This window comes from Pocillopora damicornis, chromosome 11 (assembly GCF_964200805.1).
Source record: "Pocillopora damicornis chromosome 11, jaPocDami1.2, whole genome shotgun sequence".
In the NCBI taxonomy this organism is placed as follows: Eukaryota; Metazoa; Cnidaria; class Anthozoa; order Scleractinia; family Pocilloporidae; genus Pocillopora; species Pocillopora damicornis.
Genome location: NC_142680.1, coordinates 15,950,729 through 15,978,242, shown reverse-complemented (window position 1 = coordinate 15,978,242; position 27,514 = coordinate 15,950,729). Strand labels below are relative to the sequence as shown.

Genomic DNA, 27,514 nt, shown 5'->3' with positions numbered 1-27,514 from the left:
TTAAAACTGATTCCATTTTTTTTTGGATATTTTTTATCCTTTGTAAAAGTTTTTTTGCCCTTTACACCCTAACATCTGTTAGCTTACTCTCCATACTGTTCACTACACATTTTCTCAGGTGCTGACAAAGAGAATTTGTCTAACAAGCAAGAGCTTCTTCTTTCCTTTATTCGTGATCTTAATGTGTCATTAAGGTGTAACATTCTTAGGAGGAATTCGATTCTAATCACTCTTACAGGTTAAAGGGACAAAGTCACCATTTGGCAGCTTACACTTCTAAATGTTTCTTCCCCTCCCTCCCTCCCTCCCTCCCTCCCCCCTTCACCCCCCTCCCCCCGCAAAAAGAGAAAGGTCAATTGTTCCAATAGAGAGAGGAAAACCAAGAATTAACCCAATGTGGAAAGAAACAAAAATTACGAAAAAAAACAGCTACACATAAATACACTACATCTATGTGTCTCTCTATTCTATTTTAACCATAATTACACCAAATAATGTAGATCTTCAACTAAGCCACATTTGCTGTCAGTTATTGGTAGTTTTGTTTTTTGTTCATTTTCAATGGTCTGTGGTAATTGAGACTGCAACCGCTTGTATATGGGAAAAATTCTCATAAAACGTGGTCTTGCTTATGTTTTGGGGTTAGACGAGCCTAAAGACAGAACATGCACAACATGACGGGAGCAGCAACGCAAATTATATTGATAAAATCATTCCAAAAGCTGAACAGTCGATATGCAAAAAAACTTGATCTCCATAACAATCTTATCGAAATAATTAAGAAGAATGAATTTATTTTCCTGTACCAGTAATGTGGAACTTGTCCAATGTAGAACGATTTTAAAACTCTTCATCTATTTGGTGAAATTGCACATTTTAATGAGTAATGAAGTATTGTTTAATTCCACAGTGGTGCCAGACCCACCGCAGACATTGACAGTTGATTCAAAGGGCTCACGGGTGGTGAATATCTCTTGGACAGCTGGTTTTGATGGAAATAGTGCCATTGAGAACTTCACAGTGGAGATCAGTGAAGATAATCAGATCTTTAAGGGTGTTGTTTGTCAGGGATCACTCTCAAGCAGTGCCTGTGTGGTGTCCAGTTCCTCCACAAAAGCCTCTCTTACAGGTCTTCTTCCTTGGACGACATATAATATCAGAATGTTTGCGACAAACACAATTGGCCAAAGTAACAGTAGCCATATTCTGAATGTTACCACAGATGAAGAAGGTACATGTATGCTATTCACTCTCTGCATTTCTTTGCTGTGTACGGAAGGAGCCACACCGATAATAGCTACCGGAGTATTATGACAGGGGATAAGGGCGTGTAGACTTTTTGGAAATTGTGGTAATTACTTTATGAGGGTTATTGTATGCCATGTGTCACAAATTTGTGGAGAAAACTTGTACAACAATCTAAGTGTGTATTAACTGCGAAAGTTTTGCAAGCAGTAGTGAGCAGGTGCTAGTTTATGTACTTTTGTGCGGAAATCAAGCAAACACAATTTTGCTACAATTTTCATGTGTTATATATTGACATACTAAAAGAGTTGTATGTATATATATATATATAGTTTTTAATTCACTTTGCAGTGCCAAGGGAAGCTCCGACTTTTGATGTGATTATTGTCAATTCAACTGCAGTGAATGTTTCCTGGCAGGTAATTATCAGACGTTACATTTATCTCCGAATGATTTGTTGTTGTTGTTGTTGTTGTTGTTGTTGTTTTAGTACTGACATGTTTTATTTATTCCCTCCACATTTTACAACAAGGAAGGGAGAGTTTCAAACCTGAATTACTAGTTCACACAACTGTTTTGTTAAGTACAGTGTTAAATACGATAATTACAAGTATGCTAAATGATGCGAAAGTACGTATGATAAGACGAAACTTTAAATCTTGAATACTTCGTTAGTTTTCGAATAACCATGCACGTGTTCGGCTCTCTGCGGGTTTAAATTTGAAATTGCGTAGACTTAGACAAGTAGACGAGACTCTGCTCTTAATTAACTTGGACAGCAGCTTACTTTTACGTGTCGGCGATGTCAGCAACGACATTATTTTCAGCTCCCTCCGTTAGATTCCGTGTTGTTGTGTACCATTTAACGTATACATGTCACGGATCAAGCGATGTAGCTAGCAAGACCATCGTTTATACCCTTGCCTGTGGCTTCTGTGTCGCGTTTTTAGTTTACAGTTGTAATTTCATTTTAATGACTTTTGAGATCCACTTCAGACTAAGCGTAAGGAAACTCAGACTTAATTTTAATTTTAAAAAAATTGAATCAATAAGTACATGAACTGTTCATGATAGTATAGTACAACAACTGGACGCCATTAAGTATGTGTAAAAAGTATTTTATTCATCAAATAAATGTTTTTTTTCTAACTTTACAAAACCAGATGCTAAGTAAGGACAAGGCTAGAGGTGCCATCTTGGGCTATTACGTTTTGCACCGGGTTAAAGACACTCCACCCTGGACAAATGAAAGTGTTGATAGAGCCGAAAAGACATCACTTCTAGTAGGATCACTAAATGAACACACTACATACGAGTTTGCCATGCAGGCGTTTAACAGTAAAGGTGTCAGTAATTTAAGTGCTTTGGTGGAAAAGACTACTGACCAGCATAGTGAGTGTTACTTTATTTTACTCATGTTCATCTTTTGTATATAATTGTTTTTCGAACATGATTTTTATGGTTTGTACAATCTCGGACAATGATTATTTGCCGTATAACTTACAGTGTAGTTCTTCTAGTGAGATGTTTTTTCATTAATGAACGTATAACGAGTCGTAGGAAAGATTAGTCACAATGGTAATTGCATTTGTTGTACACATGTTCTAATGAACCTATTGATAGAAGTTTGCCTCATGGTAATTGGGTATTGTCGATTGAGTTGACAACGTAAACTGACCTCCGTAAAGAGTTCCAAAGCCGAGGTTTCGAGCGTTATCCCTTCGTCAGTGCTCTGCCAAGGAGCTAACGCCAAAACGTCCAAAACGTCAAAAAAAGGTCGAAACGTCAGCTTTGAAAATCTTTACATCGGCCAAATTATGTTATTAACTCAGTTGATAAGGCCAAATTACCCTGTTATACTCTCCCACCGCCGCAGCACCACGGTTTCTTTAGAAAGTTTTCCCCTTTAGTCTTTCTCTCCTCCGTTTAATGCCCGGAAAAGTACATCTACGAGACCTTATGATACAATTTCTATGCTTTCAGAGCCTAGTGGGCCACCGCAACAAGTCACACTAAGCGATGTAACGTCTAGAAGTATCAACGTATCCTGGGGTCCTGTCCCTGCTAATGATCGAAATGGAATTATCCTAGGATATAAACTAAATTATCGAGCATTACCAAATCATGGCATCGTTACCGAATTCCTTAATATCAGCAATGAACAACAAAATGAAGGAAGAACAAAGATATTACAGACTCTGAATGAATTTACCAACTACAGCGTTAGCGTGTTAGCGTTCACTATAGTAGGAGATGGACCACTAAGCTTTGCCAAGTTTGTGCAAACGTTGGAGGACAGTAAGTTAACCTAATATCTTTTCTACTGTGTTACTCTTTGAATGCAGTAAATTTTCCTATGTATAGCAATGTCTTAGATCTCAAACTGTCAACTAACCTATGTAATGTAAACGAAATTAGCCACCCTCTTCCAAAACTTTAGTCGCGCAAGTCCCCCGGGTCTGATCAGCTTTCAATGCTTGTTCTGAAGGAATGCGCAGTCAAGTGAGCGCCTTCTCTTTCATTATTAAACAATTCCTTCGATATTAGCCAGATGCCGTTGTCGTGGAAGATAACCGTTATTTCCTCTGTCCACACTTTCTTTTTTTCTTTCTTTCTGTTTTTTCAAAATTTATTTATATATATATATATATATATATATATATATATATATATATATATATATGAGCGGAGGTGTACTGAGAAGAGGAAATCCTTTTCGATAAAATGTTTTTAATAAGGAATCTACGTGCAATAAGCAATGTTTTTCTTGCTTGTCCGAGTTTATCTTCAGTTCTAGCTAAATGCTGTCCCAGCTTATTTTGTTTTCATCCTTTGCTCAGGGTAATTGGGTATTATCAGCTGAATTGACAACGTAAATTGACCTCCGTAAAGAGTTTCAAAGCTGATGTTTCGAGCGTTATTCCTTCGTCAGTGCTCTGACAAGGGACTAACGCCGAAACGTCTCAAACGTCAAAAGCGTCGAAACGTTAGCTTTCAAACTCTTTACATTAGCAAATTTACTTTGACCAACTCAGTTGATGATGCCAAATTACCCGGTGAAGCGTGAAGTGTGTATAGGAAGGCCTGCGTAAGCTCTATGGCACGTTGTTGTGTAAGAAAAGAATATGATTGGGTTTCTTCAATTCATTTATGGTTTTTTCGGGTTTAATTCGATGTCGGTTCAGGGCCATACCTCTGTGTTTCGACTTGTTATCGATTAGAACGTAAAAGCTTCGTCGTAAAACGCTCTCACGTGCACATGTACATATTATTTTAGTCTGAACATATCTAACCTATTCTTTAGAGAAGAGCCGAAAGGTCAAAATATGCAAAAGAAAAGAAGAAAAAAAAGAAAGACAAAACATTAAAATAAAGGTTGACGGGACCTGAGCTCGAACATGTTAATTCCGAATCCTTTGGGTTGTTTTTTTTTTTTTGTATCATATATCGAAAGTAATGTACAGTTAAGCAGTTTCCGCAAACGTGTAACTTCTTAAGCTGGAACCTGTTTGACCACTCCCTTCGTATACAAAGTCCGTTACATATGCCTATGGTTCATTTCAGAACCTTCTGCTGCTCCTTTGAATGTGAGAGGACATAACACAAGCTCAACCAGCATCTTTGTAATATGGGATGATGTTCCGGCTGCTGATAAAAATGGTATCATTACGAGTTACAACATCACTTATCACTCACTGACAGAGAATCACAGTAACAGTACAACAGTGGATCATCCAGATCGCCAAGTGACTCTGATGGGTCTGAGAGAGTTTGTTAACTACAGCATCACAGTGTTTGCTTCCACTGTGAAAGGAAATGGACCTGAAAGCGATCCTGTCATTATCAGTACTGGCCAGGATAGTGAGTAATTTTGCTTTTGGATTAATGTTCCTCGTTGCATTTCAGAAATCAGTTCTAATCTGCTAACACAGTCAGGCCCAGTACCAGACCTAATATAGGTAGTAGCAGCTATTTTTTTATGGACATAAAAAAAGATTTGTATTGATTATTTCGCTGTTAAAGCAGTTCTTACCTCGTTTATATTAGAACCATCTGCTGCTCCTTTGAATGTGAGAGGGCATAACACAAGCTCAACCAGCATCTTTGTAATATGGGATGATGTTCCGGCTGCTGATAAAAATGGTATCATTACGAGTTACAACATCACTTATCACTCACTGACAGAGAATCACAGTAACAGTACAACAGTGGATCATCCGGATCGTCAAGTGACTTTGATGGGTCTGAGAGAGTTTGTTAACTACAGTATTACACTTTTTGCTTCAACTGTGAAAGGAAATGGACCTGAAAGCGATCCTGTTATTGTCAGTACTGGCGAGGATAGTGAGTAATTTTGCTTTAAGTTTAATGTTCCTCATTGCATTTCAGAAATCAGATCTTATCTGCTAACACTGTCCAGTCCAGTGCTAGACCTAATATAGGCAGTAACTATTTTTTTTCGGGACATAAAAAAAAGGTTGGTATTGATTATTTCCCTGTTTAAAGCAGTTCTTACCTCGTTTTATCAGAACCATCTGCTGCTCCTTTGAATGTGAGAGGACATAACACAAGCTCAACCAGTATCTTTGTTATATGGGATGATGTTCCGGCTGCTGGTAAAAATGGTATCATTACGAGTTACAACATCACCTATCACTCACTGACAGAGAATTACAGTAACAGTACAACAGTGGATCATCCAGATCGTCAAGTGACTCTGATGGGTTTGAGAGAGTTTGTTAACTACAGCATTACAGTGTTTGCTTCCACAGTAAAAGGAAATGGACCTGAAAGTGATCCTGTTCTTATCAGTACTGGCCAGGATAGTGAGTAATTTTGCTTTAAGATTAATGTTCCTCGTTGCATTTCAGAAATCAGTTCTAATCTGCTAACACAATTAGGCCCACCACCAGACCTTACATAGGCAGTAAGTATTTTTTCTTTATGGACATGAGAAAAAAAGTTGGTATAGATTATTTCGCTGTTTAAAACAGTTCTTACCTCGTTTACATCAGAACCATCTGCTGCTCCTTTGAATGTGAGAGGACATAACACAAGCTCAACCAGCATCTTTGTCACTTGGGATGATGTTCCGGCTGCTGATAAGAATGGTATCATTACGAGTTACAGCATCACTTATCACTCACTGACGGAGAATCACAGTAACAGTACAACAGTGGATCATCCCCATCGTCAAGTGACTCTGATGGGTCTGAGAGAATTTGTTAACTACAGCATCACAGTGTCTGCTTCCACGGTGAAAGGAAATGGACCTGAAAGCGATCCTGTTATTATCAGAACTAGCGAGGATAGTGAGTAACTTCGCTTTTGGATTAATGTTATTCGTTACATTTCTGAAATCAGATTTTATCTGCTAACACTGTCCAGTCCAGTGCCAGACCTAATATAGGCAGTAACTATTTTTTTCTTTATGGACATAAGAAAAAAGGTTGGTATTGATTATTTTGCTGTTTAAAGCAGTTCTTACCTTGTTTATATTAGAACCATCTGCTGCTCCTTTGAATGTGAGAGGACACAACACAAGCTCAACCAGCATCTTGGTAACATGGGATGGTGTTCCAGCTGCTGATAAAAATGGTATCATTACGAGTTACAACATCACTTATCACTCACTGACGGAGAATCACCGTAACAGTACAACAGTGGATCATCAGGATCGTCAAGTGACTCTGATGGGTCTGAGAGAGTTTGTTAACTACAGCATCACAGTGTTGGCTTCCACGGTGAAAGGAAATGGACCCGAAAGCGGTCCTGTTATTATCAGTACTGGCGAGGATAGTGAGTAATTTTGCTTTTGGATTAATGTTACTCGTTGCATTTCAGAAATCAGTTCTTATGTGCTGACACTGTTCAGTCCAGTGCCAGACCTAATATAGGCTGTAACAATTTTTTTAGGGACATAAAAAAAGGTTGGTATAGATTATTTCGCTGTTTAAAGCAGTTCTTCCCTCATTTATATCAGAACCATCTGCTGCTCCTTTGAATATGAGAGGACACAATACAAGCTCAACCAGCATCTTTGTAATATGGGATGATGTTCCGGCTGCTGATAAAAATGGTATCATTACGAGTTACAACATCACTTATCACTCACTGACAGAGAATCACAGTAACAGTACAACAGTGGATCATCCAGATCATCAAGTGACTCTGATGGGTCTAAGAGAGTTTGTTAACTACAGCATCACAGTGTTTGCTTCCACTGTGAAAGGAAATGGACCTGAAAGCGATCCTGTTATTATCAGTACTGGCGAGGATAGTGAGTAGTTTTTCTTTTGGATTAATGTTCCTCGTTGCATTTCAGAAATCAGTTCTTATGTGCTGACACTGTCCAGTCCAGTGCCAGACCTAATATAGGCTGTAATAATTTTTTTGGGGCCATACAAAAGGTTGGTTTTGATTATTTCGCTGTTTAAAGCAGTTCTTCCCTCATTTATATTAGAACCATCTGCTGCTCCTTTGAATGTGAGAGGACATAACACAAGCTCAACCAGCATCTTTGTAATATGGAATGATGTTCCAGCTGCTGATAAAAAAAAGATTGAGACACATATGAGAGAAACGTCGTTTAAATCGGCGTGCTTCTGACTTAGACAATGCTTCATAGTTAATCAGCTCTGGAGATGAAGCTTATCGCTTCCAAACACATTTTCGGTTATATTGGTATTGAATCTCAAGGGGTTCTTTCGCAATTGAATGTTTGGACGCATGTCAATACTTTTGCGTACGTTTTTGTACATTAAGTGTCCTCTAGGGTCAGCTAAAAACGGAAAGCATGCTTCATGGATTACTCACGGCGTGAAGAAGTCACTTAAGAAAATGAAGGGGCTCAACAAAAAGGCAACAAGATCTGGCCGACAAAAGTCATGGACGCGTACTGCTCCATAAGCAACTTATCAAAAATGCTGGCAACTCTTCCCAGAGGGAACACATTAATAAGATCTCTGAGGATCTAAAGATCTCTGGAACCCGAAATCGTTTTAGAGCTGCATCATATCGGCCAGTAAAGGATCAAACAAGCTAACCTCCCTGAAACTGAATGATGTAACGATAGGAGAGGATTCAGATGTTGCCGAAAACATGAATTTTTTACATCCGAGGATTATGCAAATATTTTTATGTATAAGAATGTCTTGGATCTCAAACTGTTAACTATCCTATGTAATGTAAATGAAATCAGCCAGCCTTTAAAAAACTAAACCTGCGCAGGTCCTCCAGTCCTGATTAGATTTCACCGCTTGTACTGAAGGAATGCGTAGTCGAGTTAGCGCCTTGTCTTTGTTCATGATTAGTTTTGGCAGTTCCTTCGATACTGGCCAGGTGCCGTTGTCGTGGAAAATAACCGATCTTAACTCATATATTTCAGAACCTTCTGCTGCTCCTATGAATGTGAGCGGACATAACACAAGCTCAACCAGCATCTTTATCATTTGGAATGATATTCCAGCGGCTGAACAGAATGGTATCATCACAAGTTACAACATCACCTATCACTCACTGACAGAGAATCATAGTAACAGTACAACAGTCGATTTTCCAGATCGTCAAGTGACTCTGACGGGTCTGAAAAAGTTTGTTAACTACAGCATCACAGTGTCTGCCTCTACGAAGATAGGACCTGGACCAGCCAGTAAACCCGTTATTGTCAGTACTGGGGAGGATAGTAAGTGATTTTGTTTTTAGTTTGATGTTCGTCGTTGCATGTTAGAAACTTGGAGTTGGTATGGAACGAGATGATGCGAGGTACCTCTTACATTTGAGTTTTTGTTCATTTTTGTGCTTGCTGTGCCTTCGATCTTAAAAGGCCTGTGTAAGCACTATGATACGGTGTTGTTTAAGCAAAGAATGTGATTGGGTTTCTTTGAATTCATTTATGGTTTTGTCGGATTTAGTTCAATGTCGGTTGAGGGCCCCACCTCTGTATTTCGACTTGCTATTGATTTGAGCTTAAAAGCTTCGTCGTCAAATGTTCTCACATGTGTAAATTATTACTTTACTCTGAACATATCTAACCTATCCTTTAAAGAAGAGGGTAAGCTAAAAGGAAAAAATATGTAAAAGGAAAGACAAAACAAAAAAAGACAAAAATTAAAAAAAACGGTTGACCACGCCAAAGCTCAAACCTATTAATTCCAAAACCTATTTTTTTTAATATCGTATATCGAGAGTAATTTACAGTAAAGCGGTTTCCGCAAACGCGTAACTTCTCAGGCTAAGAACTGTTTGACCACTGCGTATGCAAAGTCCGTTAAATGTGCTTATGGTTCACTTCAGAACCTTCTGCTGCCCCTTTGAATGTGAGAGGACATAACACAAGCTCAACCAGCATCTTTGTCACTTGGGATGATGTTCCAGCTGCTGATAAAAATGGTATCATTACGAGTTACAACATCACTTATCACTCACTGACGGAGAATCACAGAAACAGTACAACAGTGGATCATCCAGATCGTCAAGTGACTCTGATGGGTCTGAGAGAGTTTGTTAACTACAGCATCACAGTATTTGCTTCCACGGTGAAAGGAAATGGACCTGAAAGCGATCCTGTTATTATCAGTTCTGGCGAAGATAGTGAGTAATTTTGCTTTTGAATTAATGTTCTATGTTGCATTTTAGAAATCAGTTCTTAACCACCAACACATACTTGTCCAGTACCAGACCTAATATAGGCAGTAACTATTTTTTTTATATTCATTAAAAAAAATGGTATTGATTATATCGTTCTTTAAAGCAGTTCTTACCTCATTTATATCAGAGCCATCTGCTGCTCCTTTGAATGTGAGAGGATATAACACAAGCTCAACCAGCATCTTGGTAACATGGGATGATGTTCCGGCTGATGATAAAAATGGTATCATTACGAGTTACAACATCACTTATCACTCGCCGACAGAGAATCACAGTAACAGTACAACAGTGGATCATTCAGATCGTCAAGTGACTCTGATGGGTCTCAGAGAGTTTGTTAACTATAGCATCACAGTGTTTGCTTCCACGGTGAAAGGAAATGGACCTGAAAGCGATCCTGTTATTATTACTACTGGCGAGGATAGTGAGTACTTTCGTTTTTGGAGTAATGTTGTTTGTTGCCTTTCAGAATTCAGTTTTTACCTGCGAACACTGTCCAGTCCAGTGCCAGACCTAATATAGGCAGTAACTATTTTTTTCTTTATGGACGTAAGAAAAAAAGTTGGTATTCCTTATTTTGCTGTTTAAAACAGTTCTTACCTCGTTTATATCAGAACCATCTGCTGCTCCTTTGAATGTGAGAGGACATAACACAAGCTCAACCAGCATCTTTGTAACATGGGATGATGTTCCAGCTGCTGATAAAAATGGTATCATTACGAGTTACAACATCACTTATCACTCATTGACGGAAAATCAGAGTAACAGTACAACAGTGAATCATCCAGATCGTCAAGTGACTCTGAAGGATTTGAGAGAGTTTGTTAACTACAACATCACAGTGTTTGCTTCCACGGTGAAAGGAAATGGACCTGAAAGCGATCCTGTTATTGTCAGTACTGGCGAGGATAGTGAGTAATTTTGCTTGTGGATTATTGTTCTTCGTGTCATTTCAGAAATCAGTTCTTATCTGCTGACATTGTCCAGTCCTAATATAGACAGTAACTATTTTTTTTTAAGGACATAAAAAAAGGTTGGTATTGATTATTTCCCTGTTTAAAGCAGTTCTTACCTCATTTATATCAGAACCATCTGCTGCTCCTTTGAATGTGAGAGGACATAACACAAGCTCAACCAGCATCTTTGTAACATGGGATGGTGTTCCGGCTGCCGATAAAAATGGTATCATTACGAGTTACAACATCACCTATCACTCACTGACAGAGAATCACAGTAACAGTACAAAAGTGGATTATCCAGATCGCCAAGTGACTCTGATAGGTCTGAGAGAGTTTGTTAACTACAGCATCACAGTGTCCGCTTCTACGAACATAGGACCTGGACCAGCCAGTGATGCTATTATTGTCATTACTGGCGAAGACAGTAAGTGATATGCCACTCGAACATAAAACTCATAGAATTTAGATAATATATAACTTATCGCCAACGTGTAATATTCTCTAGATAATGGTCGAAAAATGTCAACTATCCTATGTAATGTACACAAAACTAGCCACCCTCTTAAATCGAGCAATCCCCCCGGGTCTGATCATCTTTCATTGCTTTTACTGAGGGAATGTCCAGTCAAGTTAGTGCCCCCTCTTTTATTATTTAACAATTTCTTCGGTACTGTCCAGCTGCTGTTGTCGTGGATAATAACCGATATTGTCTCTGTCAATTTTTTTTTCAAATAAAACCCCTATTCCATGGAACCTCCATTAAACGGTTACTCTATATTTAGGTGGTCACCCCAGAATTCCCTGCGGTTACTGCTTAATTCCGGTTCGACTGTGGTTATGAATGCGAGTCTTCTCTTACTCTCTTTCAGTAAAGGGTGCCGCAATCGCATAAGTTATTTTGAGAAAACAGCAAAACACAATTTTCACCATATCAACATTTCCCATAGACAGTTTAATACTTGAACGAATCTTATCATTTCTTTGTATTGCCTTTAGATCCCGGTGGCCCACCACAAGCTGTCGCAATCTATGCTGTATCTTCTACAAGTGTCTCCGTTTCATGGAATCCTGTTACTGCTGATGATCGAAATGGTATCATTAAAGGATATAAAGTGAATTATCAAGCCTTACCAAATGGTGAAATGGTCGCCAAGTTCAGCAATATCAGCAGTCAGCAACAGAATAAAACACAAACAGTGACTTTAGATAATCTGAATGAGTTTACAAACTACAGCATTAGAGTGTTAGCTTTCAATTTAGTTGGAAATGGACCAGCAAGTGTTGCCCAGGTTGTGCAGACACTGGAAGACAGTAAGTTTTAAGTTTTTAAGTCCTTTTAAGTTTTATGCAAGCATCTGTGCTTTTATTTTTGCTGTAACAGTTGTTGTGTTCGTTTCTGCCTCGTACACACCATAGAGAGTAATGTATGTGTAAGAGGTGGTGCGAGAAGACTTTACACCGTATGATCACGCGGGAGACAGAGGGAGAATAATAATGTACACCTTGTTTAATGGTTTAACACGTAATACAAGCGGATATTTTGCGAGTTGCGTATTCTTTTTGCGCGTGAGGAAAACTTCAAACAATAAGTAGGTAATGCGTACGCTTATAATCAAACTTTTTCTAACAGTTTATTTGCATTTGGAATGAATGCAATAATTTTACATGACACAGACTTTATATCTTCTGTTAAGGCCGTCATGAGCGAAGATCTAATGAGAAGTGGAAATCCTTCTGACATAATATTTGTAATAAGGAATCCTGGTGCAATTAGCTATAGTTTTCTTAATTGTCTGAGTTTATCTTCAGTTCCGGCAAAAATTGACGCTTTACCAGCTTATTTTATTTTCCATCCTTTGCTTAGGATAGTTGGGTATTATCAAATGAGTTGGCAACGTAAATTGACCTCCGTAAAGAGTTTTAAAGCTGACGTTTCGAGCGTTATCCCTTCGTCAGTGGTCTGACAAGGGGCTAACGCCGAAACGTCTAAAACGTCAAGACGTCAGCTTTGAAACTCTTTTCATTGGCCAATTTACGTTATCAACTCAGTTGATGATACCAAATTACCCTGTTATACTTTCCTTCCGGGACAGCACCACAGTTTCTTCAAAAAGCTATCCCCTTTAGTCGTTCTCTCCTCAGTTTGCTTCCCGTAAAAAGTTCATCTACAAGACCTTGCGATAAATTTTCTTTGCTTTCAGAGCCTAGTGGGCCACCACAACTGGTCTCAATTAGCGATGTGACATCTACAAGTATCAATGTATCCTGGGGTCCTGTCCCCGCTGATGATCGAAATGGAATCATCCTAGGATATAAAATAAATTATCGAGATTTACCAAATGGTGGCATCGCTACCGAATTCCTCAATATCAGCAGTAAACAACAGCATGAAGGAGGAACAAAGACGCTCCAGACTCTGAATGAATTTACAAACTACAGCATTGATGTGTTAGCATTCACTATAATAGGAGATGGACCACCAAGCGTTCCCAAGTTTTTGCGAACACAGGAGGACAGTAAGTTGAACTAATATCCTCTCTCTATTTTGTTACTCAAGGTAGAATGTAATACAAAGTGATCAAAGCGTAGAATGTACATAGTGTAATTACGTCTGACTCCCAAAGGATACTCAAAGCACGTATTGTAGATACACTGTGATCTGATGAGGAAAATCTGTGCTGTAATTTGCAAATGTTAAAGTGACTGACCCAATTCATTTTAGACATTTTGTACTAACGTCTTCCTTCAAATTGATGGATTCGAATGAAATCAGAAAAAAAGGTTGAGACACATATGAGAGAGACTTCTTTGAATGGGCGTGCTTCTAACTTAGACAATGCTTTATAGTTAATCAGCTCTGGAGATGAAGCTTATCGCTTCCAAACGCCTTTTCGGTTATATTTGTATTGAATCTCAAGGAGCTCTTTCGCAATTGAATGTTCGGACGCATGTCAATACCTTTGCGTAAGTTTTTGAACATTAAGTGTCCTCTAGGGTCAGCTAAAAACGGGAAACATGCTTCATGGATTACTCACGGTTTGATGAAGTCATGTAAGAAAAAGAAGGGGCTCAACAAGAAAGCAACAAGATCTGGCCGACAAAAGTCATGGACGCGTACTGCTCCATAAACAACTTATAAAAAATGCTGGCAACTCTTCCCGGAAGGAACATATTAATAAGATCTCTGAGGATCTAAAGATCTCTGGAACCCGAAATCGTTTTAGAGCTACATCTCATCGGCCAGTAAAGGACCAAACAAGCAAACCTCCATGAAACTGAATGATGTAACGATGGGAGAGGATTCAGATATTGCCGATAACATGAATTTTACATCCGAGGATTTTGCAAATATTTTATGTATAAGAATGTCTTGGATCTCAAACTGTCAACTATCCTATCCTGAAATCAGCCAGCCTTTAAAAAACTAAACCTGCGCAGGTCCTCCAGTCCTGATTAGATTTCACCGCTTGTACTGAAGGAATGCGTAGTCGAGTTAGCGCCTTGTCTTTGTTCATGATTAGTTTTGGCAGTTCCTTCGATACCGGCCAGGTGCCGTTGTCGTGGAAAATAACCGATCTTAACTCATATATTTCAGAACCTTCTGCTGCTCCTATGAATGTGAGCGGACATAACACAAGCTCAACCAGCATCTTTATCATTTGGAATGATATTCCAGCGGCTGAACAGAATGGTATCATCACAAGTTACAACATCACCTATTACTCACTGACAGAGAATCACAATAACAGTACAACAGTCGATTTTCCAGATCGTCAAGTGACTTTGACGGGTCTGAAAAAGTTTGTTAACTACAGCATCACAGTGTCTGCCTTTACGAAAATAGGACCTGGACCAGCCAGTAAACCCGTTATTGTCAGTACTGGGGAGGATAGTAAGTGATTTTGTTTTTAGTTTGATGTTCGTCGTTGCATGTTAGAAACTTGGCGTCGGTATGAATATTTAGAATAGTTTATAATGGAACGAGATGATGCGAGGCACCTCTTACATTTGAGTTTTTGTTCGTTTTTGTGCTTGCTGTGCCTTCGATTTTGGAAGGCCTGTGTAAACACTATGATACGGTGTTGTTTAAGAAAAGAAAGTGATGGGTTTCTTTGAATTCATTTATGGTTTTGTCCGGTTTAGTTCGATGTCGGTTCAGCGCCCTACCTCTGTATTTCGACTTGTTATCGATTTGAGCGTAAAAGCTTCGTCGTAAAATGTTCTCACATGTGCATATTATTTTACTATGAAAATATATAACCTATCTTACTCTGAACATATCTACCCATATGTGGTTATCGTTCACTTCAGAACCTTCTGCTGCTCCTTTGAATGTGAGAGGACACAACACCAGCTCAACCAGCATCTTTGTTACTTGGGATGATATTCCAGCTGCTGATAAAAATGGTATTATTACGAGTTACAACATCACTTATCACTCACTAACAGAGAATCACAGTAACAGTACAACAGTGGATCATCCAGATCGTCAAGTGACTCTCATGGGTCTCAGAGAGTTTGTTACCTACAGTATCACAGTGTTTGCTTCCACGGTGAAAGGAAATGGACCTGAAAGTGATCCTGTTATTATCAGTTCTGGCGAAAATAGTGAGTAATTTCGCTTTTAGATTAATATTCTTTGATGCATTTCAGAAATCAGTTCTCACCTCTTAACACAGTCCAGTCCGGTGCTAGACCTGATATAGCCAGTAACTATTCTTTTTTATGGACGATAAAAAAAAAAAAAAGATGGTACTGATTATTTCGCCGTTTAAAGCAGTTCTAACCTCATTTATATCAGAGCCATCTGCTGCTCCTTTGAATGTGAGAGGACATAACACCAGCTCAACCAGCATCTTTGTCACTTGGGATGATGTTCCGGCTGCTGATAAAAATGGTATCATTACGAGTTACAACATCACTTATCACTCACTGACGGAGAATCACAGTAACAGTACAACAGTGGATCATCCCCATCGTCAAGTGACTCTGATGGGTCTGAAAGAGTTTGTTAACTACAGCATCACAGTGTTTGCTTCCACGGTGAAAGGAAATGGACCTGAAAGCGATCCTGTTATTATCAGTACTGAGGAGGATAGTGAGTAATTTCGTTTTGGGATTAATGTTGTTCGTTGCATTTCAGAAATCAGATCTTACCTGCTAACATTGTCTAGTCCAGTGCCAGACCTAATAGAGGCAATAAAATTTAATTTTTTTTTTTTATGGACAATAAAAAAAAAACGATGGCATCGATTATTTCGCTTTTTAAAGCAGTTCTTACCTTATTTATATCAGAACCATCTGCTGCTCCTTTGAATGTGAGAGGACATAACACAAGCTCAACCAGTATCTTTGTAACATGGGATGATGTTCCAGCTGCTGATAAAAATGGTATCATTACGAGTTACAACATCACTTATCACTCACTGACGGAGAATCACAGTAACAGTACAACAGTGGATTATCGAAATCGTCAAGTGATCCTGATGGGTCTGAGAGAGTTTGTTAACTACAGCATCACAGTGTCCGCTTCTACCATGATTGGACCTGGGCCGGCTAGTGATGTTGTTATTGTCATTACTGGCGAAGACAGTAAGTGATTTTGCCACTCGAACATAAAACTCGAATTCATATAATTCATATCTTTTTGCCAACGTGTTATGGTCGTATTCATTTTTGGTTGCATGAAAGCGTCAAACAGGCTTGACATTTCTAATAAGAAGGCAATTTTGGCCTTTAAACCCGAAAAGGTGAACACATATACCGTACTCACCACAAAGGAAAAGTATATCAAGATATTGCTTAATCCTCAACCAATTAGAGCAACTATCCGAGAAATATAGTGAAATCTTCAACATATACTTGGATATTTTGTTTGTTTTTTTCTTTTTTATCACTGGTTTCGACAGAGTGAAGAAATTTTTCATTAAAACTGATCTTTGTGTTTTGTTCAAGGATATTGCTGTACTCTCTTTTCATTTAATTGCCGACTTTTTTTACAAATAGAGAGGATAAGTTGTTAACTCAGCCAAAGCAAATAATACTTACTCTCCTAACTTTTGCTGCTCATGCGAAAACGAAGTCTCTTATACAGTCTTTTCTTTTGTTCACTTCAGAACCTTCAGCTTCTCCCTTAAAAGTGAGAGGACATAACACCAGCTCAACCAGCATCTTTGTAACATGGGATGATATTTCAGCTTTTGAGCGGAATGGTATCATCATCAGTTACAACATAACGTATCACTCCATGCCAGAGGGTCATAGTAACAGTACAACAGTGGATTTTCCAGGTCGTCAAGTGACTCTAATGAGTCTAAGAGAGTTTGTCAATTACAGCATCACAGTATCTGCTTCTACAGTGATAGGACCTGGACCAGCTAGTTATCCCATTATTGTCCGTACTGGCGAAGGCGGTAAGTGATTTTGCCATTCGTTTGATGTTGTATATTGCATTTCAGAACCTCAGAGTCCCTAAATATAGTCAGCCACGTATGTGATTGAGCCCATCGTTCAATCCAGTAACCTATGATTGATATCGCCATACATCCAAGACATGAGCCTTTTACATTGACATTGAAAAAGAAATAACCGGATAGAGTGAAACCTTGTCTACCGGCCACCTCGGTAATACGATCACCTCGTTATTACGACCGCTTTTTCATGCCCGAATAAATCGGCCATACGTTTTCTTAATAAAACCTTCGTTGATGTTTTCACATTCTAATACTGCCAAGAACAACATTTTAAAATCCTTAACAGTAGAATCCTTGGCAATTTCAATGGCCTTAATGGGGTTATCTGTTAGTCGTAAAACAGCCAATAACTCATCTGTTACGCATAAAAATTGACAACTTTTGACTTCAGTCGTAAAAACAGTTAAAAAATTTCTGGTGACAACAATAGCAAGATGTTAACCGTTTGCCGTGAATTGGCCAAAATTTTAACCTTCAGTCGTAAAAGCCATCTTAATGCGGCCACGAGCGTTTAAAGTAAAAACCCAAAACGCCATTCACATGTGGATGTCATTGATCTCTGTCATTTATCAATAAATAGCCTATTTATTTATAACGAAGCAACGCTCCCCCCTGTTTTCATGACAAACATGATAAAGGAAATAGACCTTAACGACCTTATTTGAAAATATAATAACTGGTCGACTAATTAACTCGCAAACTTCCACCTTGTTATCATCGTAGTGAAATTGTCCTATTGGGAATTCCTCCTTCGTGGACTTGAACTTTGCTCATATCATAAGAAAACCACCCAATGCAACAGACAGGGCAAATTTCTTGCAAGGTGTTGCAAGATCTACCTGTGCTATATAAAGTCTGCACTACGTTCCTGAATTGCTGCATTACATACAGAAAAGGCAGAGATTGCCATGGGATGTCAACCTAGCAAATGTCATAGCTGAAATTTTGCAGCTCATTTCATCTGTGATAAGTGGATTTAGCTGAGTGGTACGATTGGCTGCTTCGACTGTCCGATTACAGTCGTCCGATTACAGCCAACTGTCCGATTACACTGTCCGATTTCAACTATACAGAATAAGTGAAAAATAAAGCAGCTAATTCACCGATCATATTTGAGGAAATTATTATAATTGTGACTAGACTTGCTTTCATTGATCTGCATTCTGACGAATTTCATTTGGGGTAGCAGATAGCTAGGAGTACGTAGCACCAAATGAATTTTTTGATCAGTTGAAAATTCGTGCGTTTAGGTGTTCTGCTCCCACATTATCCGCACGAAAATTAAGCTCATAGTCTTTAGAAGAAATGGGAACCTCAATAGAGAAACAAGTCGTTTTAGTTGGTGCAGTCAGGAATGTAAGTGGCCTGGTGCGAACCCCTTGACGGTCTAAGACGGACCGAGAACTGTAGTAATGCTGCTCTCAGCTCTGTTACTATTGTTTTCAGTGGAAAATACACAAATCAATGAGTTGAATATGGTATTGATTATCTAGATGTGCAGGTACTTCTTACTTTCTTTATTTCAGAACCTTCTGCTGCTCCTACGAATGTGAATGGACATAGCACAAGCTCCACAAGCATCTTGCTCACGTGGGATGATGTTCCAGCTTTTGATCAGAATGGTATCATCACGAGTTACAACATTGCCTATCATTCGCTGAAAGAGAATCACAGTAACAGTACAACTGTGGATTCTCTTATTCGTCAAGTCGCTCTGACGGGTCTGAAAGAGTTCGTCAACTACAGCATCACAGTTTTTGCGTCCACGGTGGTGGGAAATGGACCAAGCAGTGATTCTATAGTTGTCAGTACTGACGAAGATAGTAAGTTATTTTACCTTTAGTTTGACGTTCATCTTCGCATTTGAGAAACTTTACGTCCATATGATTTTGGTTAGACTCGTTTGTAGTCGAACGAATGACGAAAGGCACTTGATATATCTAAATTTTTGTTTTGCTTTGTTTTTTTTTTCCATCTTCAGAATCAAGAATTTGGCTAAAACTTTTTGTTAATTCTATAATCGGAATCCTATTTATTTTCCAACAATTATGTTTGTTACATACTATCATTATTTTTTTATTCTGTTGGTTTTTTGCTTGTTTGTTTGTTTGTTTATCTTTAATTACGGTTTCCTGTCAACCATTCAGATTATTAATACGATTTCTGCCAAGGGAGCTAATGTAATTCAAATTTCTGTCCTTCCCCTATTCGAATGAGTATATTTTCCTCTTAAGTGTTATTTACTTTATGTCAAAATAGAGTAAATGTCACGTCAGGCGTTTTCTACATAAGTCCCCTTAGACTACTTCCTTGGAAAACAAAGTATCTTATGTTCTTTCTGTTTACTTCAGAGCCTTCTGCTCCTCCCATGAACGTCGCTGGACAAAGCATCAGCTCAACCAGCATCTTAGTCACGTGGGATGAAGTTCCAGCGGCTGAACAGAATGGTATCATTACAAATTACAATATTAGCTATCACTCACTAACAGAGAAACACAGTAGCAGTGCAACAGTGTATTATGTCGCCCGCCAAATGACTCTGACTGGTCTAAGAGAGTTTGTTAACTACAGCATCACGGTGTTTGCATCTACAGTAGTGGGAAACGGACCAGCCAGTGATCCTATTATTGTCAGTACTAGCGAGGACAGTGAGTAATTTTGCTTTTAGTTCCATGTATTAACATAATATTTCAGATGATAACGAGAGAAAGAAATGTAAGTCACATTTTATCCCCTTCCTTCAAAGGGATAAAGGGACAGAAAAATGATAAAAGCTAAAAGTGAATTAAACAAAATGATAATCTATGATGGTTTGGCAATATTTGGTGGTGAGGTAGAGTCAATCATGCTAGAAGTGTTTTCAACATGAACACCGTTATGGCCTTTTAAATCCGAAGAGTTATACGCCCTTGTTGTCTAATCACCGCTCGGGATGATTATGGAAGATAATGTTCAATCCTTGACCATTTTGAGCGCGTGTATATCTATTGCTTCCTGTATGGTTATACCGATACCTTTTATCTGTGAATTTTTACATAATATCGTTATTTGTCGTGTTCATTATAATCCCAGGGCATTCTTTGCTTTTCTTTTTCATAGGTTGTTACCACATAGTAAAAATTCTCTTATAATACTAGCCTTTGTGCTTAGTTTACCTTGTCTATTGTTGTATTTTCATGATCATTTGGTTAGCCGCTTTTCTTTGCCAAGGGGAGATATGTCGCAGACTCAGCCATAGCGAATGATTCTTATCCTCTTTATTTTAGAACCATCGGCTGCCCCTGTGAATGTGAGAGGACATAACACCAGCTCAACCAGCATCTTGGTAGAGTGGGATGATGTTCCAGCTTTTGATCAGAATGGCATCATCACGAGTTACACCATTACTTACCGCTCACAAACAGAGAATCACAATGTCTTTGCTATAGCTGGCCCCAATGACAGTCTAAAGGAATTAAGAGGTCTTAGGGAGTACGTCAATTACAATATCACAGTACGTGCGTCGACTTCGAAAGGCGATGGACCAGACAGTAGCCCTGCTATTGTTGTTAGAACAGACCAGGATAGTGAGTATTGTTCTTGGACAAACTCACCTGTCCACGTTTAATGCTGATTTTTGTGTTTACCTTCCAGTTATAGCTATTTAAAGTTGGAAAGAAGTTGATTTGAGTCTTAAATGAAGTAGTTTCGTGTGTGTTATTACATTGTGGAAGATAAAAAAAAAGATAAGAAAAACTCCCTTGGAAAAATCTTCTGCCCAAGCAATATTTTTTTAAAATTAAAATTTGGAGAAGCTTTGAATGAATATTGACTTGTAAGTTATCTTTTTTTATCTTTTTTTTATGCGGGAAAGTTTGATTATGCAGCTTTATTCAAAAGTTAAAAATCGGAAATCTTGCAGTAAGGGCGCTATGGCGCTATTATTGTCCCTTTTCAAGACACTTAATGTCCGAAGCGGCTACTGTATCACACGTTCTTTGTAATTCCCCTCCAAACAGAGTCTATAGCTTATGAACAGATCTTTTTTTTCCTTTAACTTCGAGTTACAACTCAAAATATTGAAAATTCCGTATCCTTCATGCAATCGTTCTCTTGAGAACCCTCTGCACCTTCTGATTTGAAAGATAAATTAGATTACCTCGTTTCAAAGGAAATTGTCAATGTGACAGTCTGACAATTGACCTTAGAGAAAATTGAGCCCAAAAAAGGTCTTTTTTTGGCTGAGAGACAAAGTAACTAATCCAGATATGAAATCGGATTTGTAGTGCGATTTGTGATGGAATTTCTTAGCATGTCTCTCTCGGGTTAAGAACCACCTTTGACTAGGACGAACGTTGTTTTTCAGCATGCCCAATTTTTTAAAATTTCGTCAGTCCTAATCCGTGTCAATCCTCGCCATCTGTCATCATCGTTGTTTTTTCTTTTCGGATTTTTCTTGTCCTATGGTGTTTTATAAAGCAAAATGTCTATTTCAAAGTATCCATTAATTTGCTTTCATTATCTTAACGTAGCGCCGCTAAAGAATGAAGTTATGAAATCATCATTTTCTTGCCACTGATTTTCAGGACCCAGTGCTGCCCCTCAGAATTTACGTTCAATCCATACGACTTCAACAAGCATATTTGTCATATGGGATGAAGTTTTTCCCGATGAACAGAATGGTATCATTATTAGTTACAACGTCAGCTATTGGGCGATACGAATAGGATCTGCTGGGCCTTTTTTTTCGAAATTAGTTAGGGCTCCAACAAGGCATGTGAACCTGACCGGCCTAACAAAGGATATGCATTACAACATCATTGTGTTGGCATCCACAATCAAGGGCGACGGTATTTACAGCAACCCAAAGACGTTGAGAACAAACGAAGACAGTAAGTCCGTATTTTTCAATTATGTAAATAAAATCACGCGATATAGCTTTCTGTTATTAATTACAAGTTGCGGCAACATCACAAAGATCGGATCGGGTCCACTTCCGAGTAAAACAGTTCTCGTATGAATACAGTTACATACTGGTTAAATCCAGCGGGAGTGATACCATGTATGTGGACCAAAAAAACATTTTGTCAAGTGGGACTTACCCACACCAAAGCCAACAGTAAATTGCTTCTTAGTTACGAAACCTTAAGAAAATCTATTTTTCTTGACCCTTCTCCTCAGAATCGAACATGCTTTAGTTCCAGGTGGTGTGCGCACTATGATTGCGTTGCATCATGGTCGTAAAACGAAAAATAAGTCATTTGCATCCTGTCGTGGTCGAGTGAACATCTCTGGTAGCAGCAAGATAGCGTGAATAAACGTGGAATTTAATGAAAATTCACTGTTTATTGCCTTTCCTTCGAAAGTTAAAAAGTGTTAGCGGGCCTGTGCGACTCCTGTTATTCCTCCTTGACAAATTCGTTGTTAGGAGGCAATTGAAGACATTCAGAAAGAATCGAAACTGCAGTCTTGCCCGAGAATCTATTTATTTGACAGCAGTTACACACACAGCCGATGGCTGAGTGAATAATATCAAATTCGTGAGTTATTTAACGGGAAATCGTTCCTTGATATGCAAACGCATTCCAAAGAGGCAGCGACCTTCTAAAACACGAACTATTTTCCATGTCATACACTTAAACGGGTGAATACGGGATTCGCGAAAGGAGAAGCCTTACGCCTCCTAGTTCCAAATTCGTCACGCTCAAAGTTTATTAAAAAAACGTACAGAGTTTCAAATATGCTTAAATAATAGAGAATACCTAGAATAAGGTTTTGACAAACTTATCTCTGACGTTATTTTCTGCGGGAGAGACTGAACTTAAAATAAAAAAAAATAGCGCACACACATGAAAATATTACCTTTTGTAACACAATCTCATCCGGCTTTGCCAAACCTCAAGAACATACAGATGGGGAAATGACACCTTAAAACTAACCTTTAATATCACATTGCAAATGGAAGTCATTAAAAGATATCCTAATAGCAGCTAAGCTTTCAGGTTAGAATATTTAAAAGCGCAAGCGAATGGCAGGAGTCGTTCAAGCTATCAACACCTTTTAAAGATCGGCAACCTTTTGCTTTCCGGCTTACCCGGTGTTTCGACGTGCGCATTGTAGAGTTATTCATTGGACAAGTGACTCCGTTCATAGCTCAAATATAACTGTCCTTCATTCAATGATCAAGATAGTAGATTTACCATACAACACTCGCGATAAGTTAATTTCCTTTTACTTAGGAAAGTAGATTTACAACACTATTGAGTATATAAAAGTAACGCTGTGTAACGCAACAATAAGCTTTTTCTCGGCCATAATCGGTCTTAAACACCCGCGCTTAAAATGCAGGAAACACATGTATCGTTGGAGAGCGTTTGAAAGCGTTTGGTCAGAGCTGTTAAAGAAGGATAAAAGTAGCCATCCAAATCTTTGGAAGGCTCCAAACTACGACGTACATCAAATTTGACCTTCTTAAAATCCGGTCTAAATTTAAATACAAAAAAACAGTGATCACGTTTGTCCCTGAGAACCATAGAATACGCGACAAATACGAACAAAAAATACTTTTACACATTCAGAATAAATCAAATTACATTTACCTATGGTGAAAGGAAAACGGAACGGCCTAACTTTTACGGAATGTTCAGTCAAAATCTGCCGAATTCTGCTGCTTTCACCGCCATATTGAAAATGAAGCTACCATAATGCAACGCAATCGGAGTGCGCACACCGCCTGCTTTAGTTCTATCTCTATCAGTTTATCAGAGGCGTGCTATTTCACGCATTTACCTTAATTAAAATCAATTGTTAAATATCACAAAAGTCAATATGTTAGCAAGCGCCATATACCTCCGAGCTGCCAAAGAGACAAAATCGCGAGTCAGGTGTTTAATCTTTGACCACCAGATAGTGTTGAACATTAATCGCCACTTCTGTGACAAATGTCTTTAATTTTCCACCTCTTCGTCTTTTCACAGGGCCCGGTGCACCTCCTCAGAATGTACAAGGTTATAACACTAGTTCGACCAGCATTAATGTTACATGGAATGAGGTGCCGAAGGACAAACAGCATGGTGATATAATCCGCTATACTGTCATGTACAAAAATACAACAAATGTCATTTACGAGTCAGTAACACCAATATCTGGAGAATTTGTTGAATTAGAAGAACTTGATAAGTTCACATTTTACGACATCAAGGTTTTAGCTGCCACCAATTTAGGGAATGGACCAGCAAGTTTTCCTATCAAAGTCCGAACAGACGAAGACGGTAAGTAAAAAAGGCTTTCGATAAATCCTTTAGAGGCCAGGACTGTAAAAGAATGGGTCAAGTTACCATACGCATTGGGGACAGGAAATTCAGTATGTATCATTAAATGCGGCGCTTCTGCAATAATCGATGATGGAGGTGTCCAGAATACCAAAATATCCCAATGCCCTTAAAATTGTGAGTTTTTAGGGCCTCAAATAGCAATCTTGGATTAGTTATCATTTGTGAGGTGTTCAGCGGTCGGTACCAAAGTATAAAGGAAGTGTAAAATTTGCCTTTTGCCTCGCGGTTTGTAACGGGCAGTAAATTCCTCGACTTCCTCCTTCTATGACCAGTATGAAAAGTCATCCCCTATTTCCAGGGATGCTAAACAGTAACCTGCGGTGAGCCACCATTTCGTCCTCAGAAGTAGCAGTACTCGTTGTAATTTAATTCTGGGGAAAACGGGGCGAGTGCAGCAACTATGCGGACATCGATCTGCTTCCCAAGCTTTGCGTTCGCTATGTAGCCAGTGTTGATAAAATTTCCCTTTTCTCCTAACACTCCTTAACCTGAAAGCTTTCCAATTGTAACTCAGTAACTCATGATAGATGCGAGAAAGAAAAAAATGATACTATGTGGTTGTCCTGTCTTTATTTCAGTGCCCTCTGCGGCTCCTACATTAGTTTCTGTACAAACACTGAACAGCACTAGCATACAAGTTAAATGGTTGGCAGTTCCTGAAGAATCCACACACGGAATTCCGACCAGATACACCATTTACTACGCAAACTCCGATGGCAAGGTGGATACCAAGGTTGTAACGCCAGTCAATGTTCAGAATACATATCAAGAAGTTGTTTCTGGTCTTAAGGAATCTACTGAGTATTCATTCCAAGTTTCGCTTTCAACTGCAAAGGGGGAAGGTCCCCTAAGTGTGTCCAAATCTTCCACAACCAAAGGTGGATGTAAGTGGTCCAAAAAGTATTATTTCATAGCATTTATAATGTTATCAATGACAAAGCATTTTGACTCGTATCGTTTGAAATTTTAACTGAATGGAAGACTTCGATATATTTCTACGCTGGTGCTACTTTTTCACACGGCTTTTAAGCTATCGAAGAAAATTAGAGTGTGCTTTTACTCTTATAAAAGTGCTCACTCTAAAACCTTCCGTAAGTGTCACTTCACGACTCTTTGAAGTCCCCTCTTCCCAAGATTCCAAAGAGTGTGCACTTCAAGACTCATTTAAGTGAAATGTACTTGAAAGACTTTGAATGAAAAACTTTCTAAAATGCGCACTATGTGATAACTTACAGCGCGCTTTATAGAAAAAAAATTGTGGTGCGTACTTTAAAGACATTTTAGAGTATAAACTTCGAGACTCTTAAAAGACATCTTGAACTTCAAAGTGGAGGTTTCTTTTAAGTGTAATGAACCTTAAATCAGGCTCGGGGTCGTTCTGTTTCCTGTAATGAGTGCACTTAAAGACATTTTCAAGTGCGCTCTTTTAGGCTCTCAAGAGTGCACACCTCAATGCTCTTTGAGTTGCTCACCCTAAGACACTTAAAAGTGTGTATTTTAAGACTGCTTAAAGTGCACACTTTAGACATCTGAAGATTCTCGCTTTAAGACTCCTTGTGGTCGTAGATGAGGACATCTTAAAGTGCGAATTTAAGGATTCTTTAATTCCAATTAAACATGTTTTTGATTAACCAGGATCAAGAACGTTTACGGGTTGATATTGTTGTTAACCACGCTTTGCAATGTTCTAATGTCGCTTGATTTCTTAACACCTCACTGTCTGCATAACTGGGTTTTAACGAAATTTCCACTGATCTGAGGTAAGTACACTTCTCAAAAATAATACTCTATGTTGCGTGATGTATTTCAGCGCGGCAAAACATTTTTGGTTTTCTGTTTATGTTTATTTATGTGGGTGGATTATACCTTAGAAAACATATAGCGACGTACTTTTTATTTGCTTGAATGAAAGGTAATGAAATCATGACACTGAATACGCTTAAAGATTGTTAAGAGAAACATAGGCGTTTGGAATTTGTCTTCAAATGAGCTGATTATTTGACAGTACTTAGCGATCCAGTGCCTACAGCAGAAAAAGAAGGATATGTACGCTTGAAGAGAAGAAAGGTAACAACTTACTGTGGGCAGGAGCACGTCACTTCGTAATAATCATATGAACAGCGTGTTTACAGCAGGTAACTCATCTTTATTTAGTTTTAAAGTGCAGGAAACTGATCGAAGCCATCACTGCAAAGAAATGTTTCTATTGTTTTTTACACTGTGTTTTCCTGTAATCTGCAGACCTGACTAAAAATTCTTACAGATGAAAGTGTGAGTATAGTCGACTTTCAACTTTTTCTGAGATTGTAAGAAAACGAAATAATCCACCAGAAAGATTTCTTCATTGGAAGAGGTTTTGTGAGAAAATGAAATAAATATACACATGTAGACTATATGTGTGTTTATTTATGGGTAGCCCAAATAAAAAATCAATTAATACCGTATAAAGGTTTTCTCATTATTGTCAGCATGGTGAATAGGAGTAAACTCATTCCAGTATTTTGGAAGGTTTCTTCACATCATCTTTGTCACGCTTTACCTTAAAACGAATTCACCCCGTAGTTTTGACAGTCACAAATGTATACATAGATATTTTGAGAAAATTTGTTGCAAAAAAATCTTATCTTTTGTCCAAGCGACAAACCTGAGAGGCATTGTCGGTAATTTACAAGTCACGGTTCCTGGTCCTCGGGATTTCAGGGAGATCTGAGTAAACATCGCTGTAAGTACGAGACATTACTGTTTTTGGATGAATTTACATACTTATTTGACTTATTGACTTATTACCGGATACCCAGATTTCCTATCGAGATTGTCCCTTGCACTCCTGTTTTTTCAAACACATGACCTTTCTCGCAACAGCTGTATATGAAAT

The 27,514-nt window shown here is 38.5% G+C and overlaps 1 protein-coding gene across 12 annotated transcripts in view; it reads left to right on the top strand.

Moving 5' to 3' along the window:
• The window catches only part of LOC113683256 (uncharacterized), a 79,372-nt gene that overhangs the window by 46,623 nt on the left and 5,235 nt on the right, over nt 1-27,514 (top strand). For 7 of the 12 annotated variants that reach the window (XM_089187346.1, XM_089187350.1, XM_089187353.1 and 4 more), the window contains 28 exons: nt 911-1,231; nt 1,597-1,664; nt 2,409-2,637; nt 3,229-3,543; nt 4,810-5,106; nt 5,293-5,589; nt 5,775-6,071; nt 6,261-6,557; nt 6,748-7,044; nt 7,229-7,525; nt 8,633-8,929; nt 9,541-9,837; nt 10,022-10,318; nt 10,509-10,805; nt 10,981-11,277; nt 11,850-12,164; nt 13,055-13,369; nt 14,449-14,745; nt 15,165-15,461; nt 15,655-15,951; nt 16,149-16,445; nt 16,970-17,266; nt 18,853-19,149; nt 19,678-19,974; nt 20,593-20,892; nt 21,892-22,197; nt 24,283-24,576; nt 25,218-25,523. In XM_089187346.1, coding sequence (XP_089043472.1) covers nt 911-1,231; nt 1,597-1,664; nt 2,409-2,637; nt 3,229-3,543; nt 4,810-5,106; nt 5,293-5,589; nt 5,775-6,071; nt 6,261-6,557; nt 6,748-7,044; nt 7,229-7,525; nt 8,633-8,929; nt 9,541-9,837; nt 10,022-10,318; nt 10,509-10,805; nt 10,981-11,277; nt 11,850-12,164; nt 13,055-13,369; nt 14,449-14,745; nt 15,165-15,461; nt 15,655-15,951; nt 16,149-16,445; nt 16,970-17,266; nt 18,853-19,149; nt 19,678-19,974; nt 20,593-20,892; nt 21,892-22,197; nt 24,283-24,576; nt 25,218-25,523 — 8,115 coding nt within the window. Of the gene's footprint in view, nt 1-910; nt 1,232-1,596; nt 1,665-2,408; nt 2,638-3,228; nt 3,544-4,809; nt 5,107-5,292; nt 5,590-5,774; nt 6,072-6,260; nt 6,558-6,747; nt 7,045-7,228; nt 7,526-8,632; nt 8,930-9,540; nt 9,838-10,021; nt 10,319-10,508; nt 10,806-10,980; nt 11,278-11,849; nt 12,165-13,054; nt 13,370-14,448; nt 14,746-15,164; nt 15,462-15,654; nt 15,952-16,148; nt 16,446-16,969; nt 17,267-18,049; nt 18,327-18,852; nt 19,150-19,677; nt 19,975-20,592; nt 20,893-21,891; nt 22,198-24,282; nt 24,577-25,217; nt 25,524-26,639; nt 26,775-27,220; nt 27,362-27,514 lie in introns of those variants that run through there. The other 5 variants (XM_089187348.1, XM_089187351.1, XM_089187349.1 and 2 more) reach the window with 5 other exon arrangements.